Genomic DNA, 6019 nt, shown 5'->3' on the forward strand with positions numbered 1-6019 from the left:
TAATTATCACGCGTATTATTTTTCATTTCGCACTACTCCTCGAAATGTATGTATTTTGCTTGTATGATTACATGCAAAGAAAAATACATTCCTGCTTATTGAATTTTTATTTATGTTTCATGCTTTTTATCAACCTGCACAATTCAACCGCGAAGAATATATTTAGACTATTCAAAATGCTATCCTTCGACTAATGTAATTGATTGTGAAGAAAAAGAAATCTACCAACCTGTGATACATCGTGATATACACATATAATATCCCTATATATGTATACATATATGTATATATACATGTTTTATTGATCTCTATCTTGTCGATGTATGAGTAAGTAACTCTATTACAATAAAATATATTCCCTTTTATTATAGAGCTTGATCTTTTTATTATTTATTTTTCGATAATATTCAAATTATTATCTTACATCGATTGGAGGTTTAAAAACTATTTTGTTATATAGTTTATTCTTAGCCAATTAAAAAGAGGAAACAGCCGCAACAATTTGTGAGAGTGAATAGAATGTTACACTGTGGGAAATAATAGTTAAATAATATCTATGTTACTGAAGGAAGTTATATCAGCACGGTACGTTGAATCGTGAATCATTCTCCAGTATGATAATTAATATCTTAAAAACAATCGTCAGTATTTCCTATGACCATTATTTCTACCTAAATTTAATTATTTATCAATTTTTTATAAAATACCATTAGTATTGTTTATCTTAAAAAATGTTACTGCTATTATTTCAACTTTTCTGTGTATTTATTGAACTAAATTTTTAAAATAGATAATACGGAAAAGCTGAAGGAATAATTCTTCGATGATATAATGTTGCTCGATCTTTTACACAGGTTTCCTTCCTGATAATCTTTTTCAAATATTCGCGCGTGGATGAATAAGGGGAATTCGTGAGATATTTGAAAAGCATTCGATCCAGGATTTTAACACGGAAACATTTACAGTACAAGATTCACATTTGCACGAATGATATCTAAAAATAGGTCGTTACTCGACGACTGGTACGCGACAGCAACAGCATGGGGCTTCATTATTGATAAGTCCTGATAAAAGTTAATAAAAGCGATTTAAATAGACATACTTGGGAGGATCCACTTATGATACTTGAATTTCGAGTTCACCCAGTACAAGTGTTCGCTTTTAAGTTTAGCTCATTTGGATTTACAAAAATTCAATCGACATTCTTTCTATTACGAATAGATGTTACAGTTCTTTGACACCTTTAATTTATCAGTAGTTGAATATCATACTAATTATATTATATAGTACTGTATGTTATATTAATAGTACCGTACTATATCATACTAATACTGTTATAATGTATAAGCTGCAGATGTTTATGAATTTATAGACTTGAATATATAAAAATATATAAAGTAAAACAAAACATATTAGGTGCTATTTCATTAGTTGCATTCATGCAAATATAAATTTGCATAAATATCTGTATTGTAATAATAGAATATGATTAATGATTTTTTTCAATGAGAGTAAGCTACTATAGTATTATTATTATTATTATAGAATCTTATTAAATTTAAAAATTTGCAAAAATATTTCTTTGCTTCTAGATGTACGCAAATCGATTATACGCGCTCATGAGTTTAATACTCGTGATAGTGATCCTAATACCGCTGGCGGAACATGCATCGGATACATACAAGCAGCGGAACATACATGGATCGGATGTATTTCAGTATGGTCAGAAAGGACAATCTAGGGATCAATCTCGAGATCAATCTCGAGATCAATCTATGACAGAAATGCATCAATATTGTGGCCGAATTTTGTCAAGTACTTTACAGATAATATGCGGTAGTGTTTACAATAGCCGATTTAAAAAAAGCAACCAAGGTAAGTAGATCATATAATACATTGTAAAAAGCATATTGCTCTTAAATCATTTGTTGCAAGAAAAAGATAGGAAAGGGAAGTATGTAAATATAGTTAAAAACGTTGCTACTACTGACCGATATCAAATGGAGGAAAATTGTAGGAAATTCAATATTTTCATTTAAATATTATATATTCTTTCTTTTTCTTTTAGAAATGGAGATGGATGATTATATGGCCTATAGTTACGATCTGCATCCTTATAAGTCTATCAAGAATGCGAAAAAAATGATTAGATTTCGAAGAAATGGACGGGGAATTCACGAGGAATGTTGTTTAAAATCTTGTACGACCGAGGAGCTGCGCTCCTATTGCGGTGCTCGTTGATGAGAGAAACATTTTTTAAAACATAAGCAAAAGATTGAGGAAATGCTCAAATATAATGTTTTCCCTATTTACTAACATACCATATTTTCGATAGCCATTTTTTATGTTTTAATATAATAATTCAGCAAAAGCAACATGATATTCTATATAATCTTAGATCTATTTAAAACTGTTAGCTTAAACAATTTATTCAGAAATGATCTACTCATCTCAATTTTATGTGATAATAGAATTTATACAATTATTCTTAATTCTTATTCATTCCTTATTGTACTATATGAAATATACAAGAACTTTAATATAGAACGATGTTGCTTTAAACAAAGTGAATACCTTATTCGTGATAACGAATAGTATATATGTGATATATAATACATGCTTGTAATCAATTGTATAAGAGATTGTAATTGTTGTATGATCATTTTTAAAAATTAAGAGCTAGTAAGTACTTATATATATGTGATGAAAACTTATTAAGAGTTGTTGCCAGCTTTAACCGCGTTGGTTCAACTGACTCAAATGTTTAAAAATTTACTGAAAGATCTGATCTCATTTGTACTTAACCATATATTGTGTAAGACTAAATTCAATGTTAATTATTAAATATGTTTTCATGTACCAATGTGTCGTTATTTAAAAATACACAATCATTAAGAAAAACGATAATAACAATCAATAGGTTAGTTTTTATAGATTTAATTTTTTAAAAGATATATATATATATATATATACGTATAAATTATTTATAAAATATATGAATACATATTTATAAATTTTAATATATTGTTTTAAATTGTAAACTGAATTTAATGATTTATGTATTTACTTTATATATATCCTTGTATTTAGGTTACATGTGCATGTAAGTACATACAAAATAATTTAAAAAATAAAGAAACAAAATGTATGCGTATAATTGTATAAATGTTAAAAAAGATTCTTCATAACAAATATGAAACTTCTTCAGGTGAAAGATTTTTGGAATCTTCATATTATGTGAATAAATATTTAGCAAACAATGGAGATGGAAGAAATTTATAATTTCACTATTTTTCCATTAGTTATGTCTAAATTTTCAGTTCAATGGTCTACAGATAATCATATATCAATTCTTACTGAAAGAGGAATTCACATATTTGTAAGTTTAATCTAGTAGTATCAATATTATATGTGGAATTAATAATAATATACCTAATGATGTTATCTTTTGCAGGAATTGATACCTTCTCCAATGTCTCCTTGTTCAACTATAAAATTTATTAGATCTTTCATTTATGCACCTTCAACACTTCCAACAGAAAATATATCTAACAAAATAGAATCTAAAATTTGGGGCATGCAACGTGAAGCAGTTTATTCATTCATAATGGAGGAGAGTTTAACTCCAAAATTATCTAATTTAAAAGAAATGGTACCAAAAATAATTGACTTAACTTGGTCACCACAGAATTTAATACATCCCAGCAAGTGTCTTATTGCAATTTTAACTTCAGCAGGTGCTGTTACAATAGCATATAAAATTTCTAAAGACTGGTATCCTGCATATGATTTATCTTCTATACGCTATAATTTTATAGAGCAAGAAATTAATACAAAACTGAAAGAACCTAAAAATAATTCAACTTTGTTTGAAACATTTAAAAATTGTTTAAAAGCATTACAAGCTTCTTGTTTTACTTGGAGCAAGCTTTTTGTAAATTTTGCATATTTTGCTGTTGCATATTTCAATGGAGATATAATTATCTATAAAATTCCAAAAATATCCGACTATAATGAAATATCAAATCCTGAGATTATAGGAACAATAAGATTAAATGAATATATAAAAATAAGTGCTTTAAATTGGGTTACAATTGACATAAAAAAGCATTTAATTATTGTTGGATATATTGATGGACGTATTCATGGTCTTAATATTGAAGATCATGATCAGAATGTGGAGCTAAAATTTATTGAGAAATATTATGATTATAAAGATCGTATTTCTATTAGCGCCATAAGAATATTTCCTCAAAATGACTTGAACAAAAAAATCTTGGTTGCAAAAGGTCACTTTTTGTTTTTATTCTGCATTGAGAAAAATGGTACACTAAAAACTATGGAACATTTGCAATTAGAAGGCTTCACGATCTCGGGTAAATAAAATTATGTTACTATACAATTTACAGGAAAACGTACAATATTAATATAAGTAAATGAATAATTTTTAGGAATGACTTGTATAAGCACAAATTATGCGTTAGTCACTACAGAAAATGGCTTAATGTTTTCAGTTAATACCGAAAGAAATCAATTTTTAAAAACGAAGGTAAACAATAAATTATTGCAAAGTCATGTTCGATATTTAGGTTGCGCACATTCTCCAAGCTTTGTAATTTTTATAAACGTAACTAGTCCCAACACTATATACGACCATTTAGTAATGAAGGAACCGACCAAAATACATATGTTCTGCTTAAAACATAAAAACTGGGACCCATCAACTGTTTTAAATGAGAGCAAACATGAGAGATTAGAGCAATTATGGGATTGTTTAGAAGCGATTAGGATGAAAGCAACAAGAGCATTAAATCCGACGATTCTTTTATCAAAAGTACCATCCAATTTAGAATCTTTATCTTTGCATGAATTACGAGTAATAATGTGGACATCTGTGATGATACAAGTTTGTGAAAAGAAAAAGGTCATTCAGGGAATAGGTAGTATTGCTGGAGAAATATCAGAAGCACAACCCTTAATTTTTGTTCACTCTGCATGCAATTATCTTATGCGTCTTGAAAGCAAATCTTCTTTGTCAGAACAGCAAAAGCTTTCCATATGTTTATTAAAGATGTATTTAGAGGCATATTTGGCTGGAGAAGAAAATAAAAAAGTAACACCATTTTCCAAACATATTAAAGACGTTTTAAAAAAAACATGCAAACTCAATTTAAGTAATATTGAGACTTGTAATCTGTGTGGTGAAATTATAAATGAACTTCCTTGGAAAGTTACCAAATGCTCACAAGGCCATATATTACCTAGGTGTGCTATTACCCTCTTGCAAATAACTACCATGCAGTACAGAACATGTCCAATATGCAGTTTAATTTTTCATCCAAGCTTGGAAAAAGAGTTTGAAGAAACAAGATGTCTTTTTTGTGATGTTCCTGCACTTGAAGAAAACCGAGTGCTGGATACAAAATGTTATATTCCAAAAGAAAAGAGTTTGTGCAGTTTACAAAGTCATACTCTACAGATGTCAGAAGATCGAGAAATGGATACAGTTGCTGATGAATCTTAAAACATGTAAATATAAAAATATATTTAGTAATAAATGGTATAGGCCGTTCAAGATTTAAAATAATATTTCCTGGATCAACAGAAAATTTATTAGGCCTCCATCAGGAAAAATATTAACTTCGTAGGTGATTTATTCTGTAATAAATTACTTAAATTATAAACTATCTGCATGTGTATATATATATGTATATACATAAGTGTATATATGTATATATAGATAGATATATAATTCTATGTATTTATTTATTGTTAAATAATATGTTTTCAATAATGAGTAAATAAAAGTGATATTTTAAAGAATTTTGTTGTGAAACTCTGCAACCCATTTTTCACATGCTTATATGTTGATATCCTATTTATTTGTAATATGTAAGTAACAATATTTTCTTATTTGTTATAAAAAAACATATGTATACAAATTAACAATTAACTAATTTATATTTGACATACTTAAATATAGTTTGATGTTCTACTGCCAGGGGGCAGTTTATTCAGT

At 27.8% G+C, this 6019-nt stretch overlaps 2 protein-coding genes across 5 annotated transcripts; both read left to right on the forward strand.

Annotated features, from left to right (window-relative positions):
• The first annotated feature begins 10 nt into the window (after positions 1-10).
• LOC126923429 (LIRP-like) lies at positions 11-3380 on the forward strand. 2 transcript variants are annotated; one of them, XM_050736877.1, is made up of 6 exons: positions 11-327; positions 461-585; positions 855-1511; positions 1593-1875; positions 2069-2682; positions 3321-3380. In XM_050736877.1, exons 3-5 carry the CDS (start codon positions 1506-1508, stop codon positions 2239-2241), a joined length of 462 nt encoding a protein of 153 aa, XP_050592834.1. In that variant the 5' UTR covers positions 11-327; positions 461-585; positions 855-1505; the 3' UTR covers positions 2242-2682; positions 3321-3380. The 2 variants fall into 2 exon arrangements, with proteins under 2 accessions (XP_050592834.1, XP_050592835.1); XM_050736878.1 differs by lacking the exon at positions 11-327 and having other exon boundaries at positions 395-585.
• On the forward strand, positions 2689-5823 carry LOC126923412 (uncharacterized). 3 transcript variants are annotated; one of them, XM_050736829.1, is made up of 5 exons: positions 2689-2920; positions 3091-3103; positions 3209-3379; positions 3455-4376; positions 4452-5823. In XM_050736829.1, the coding sequence occupies exons 3-5, from the start codon at positions 3260-3262 to the stop codon at positions 5522-5524; spliced, it is 2115 nt and encodes a 704-aa protein (XP_050592786.1). In that variant the 5' UTR covers positions 2689-2920; positions 3091-3103; positions 3209-3259; the 3' UTR covers positions 5525-5823. The 3 variants fall into 3 exon arrangements, with proteins under 3 accessions (XP_050592786.1, XP_050592785.1, XP_050592787.1); XM_050736828.1 differs by lacking the exon at positions 3091-3103; XM_050736830.1 differs by lacking the exons at positions 2689-2920; positions 3091-3103 and having other exon boundaries at positions 3119-3379.
• Positions 5824-6019: the final 196 nt, after the last annotated feature.

This window comes from Bombus affinis, chromosome 13 (assembly GCF_024516045.1).
Source record: "Bombus affinis isolate iyBomAffi1 chromosome 13, iyBomAffi1.2, whole genome shotgun sequence".
NCBI classification, from domain to species: domain Eukaryota; kingdom Metazoa; phylum Arthropoda; class Insecta; order Hymenoptera; family Apidae; genus Bombus; species Bombus affinis.

What these genes read in the sequence shown, in the direction of transcription:
- LOC126923412 (XM_050736829.1), top strand. Translation starts at nt 3,260, where the DNA reads ATGGAGATGGAAGAAATTTATAATTTCACTATTTTTCCATTAGTTATG. An exon ending in AAAGAGGAATTCACATATTT is followed by an intron (nt 3,380 to 3,454) that starts GTAAGTTTAATC and finishes TATCTTTTGCAG; the next exon opens with GAATTGATACCTTCTCCAAT. An exon ending in AGAAGGCTTCACGATCTCGG is followed by an intron (nt 4,377 to 4,451) that starts GTAAATAAAATT and finishes AATAATTTTTAG; the next exon opens with GAATGACTTGTATAAGCACA.
- LOC126923429 (XM_050736877.1), top strand. An exon ending in ATTTAAAAAAAGCAACCAAG is followed by an intron (nt 1,876 to 2,068) that starts GTAAGTAGATCA and finishes TTTTTCTTTTAG; the next exon opens with AAATGGAGATGGATGATTAT.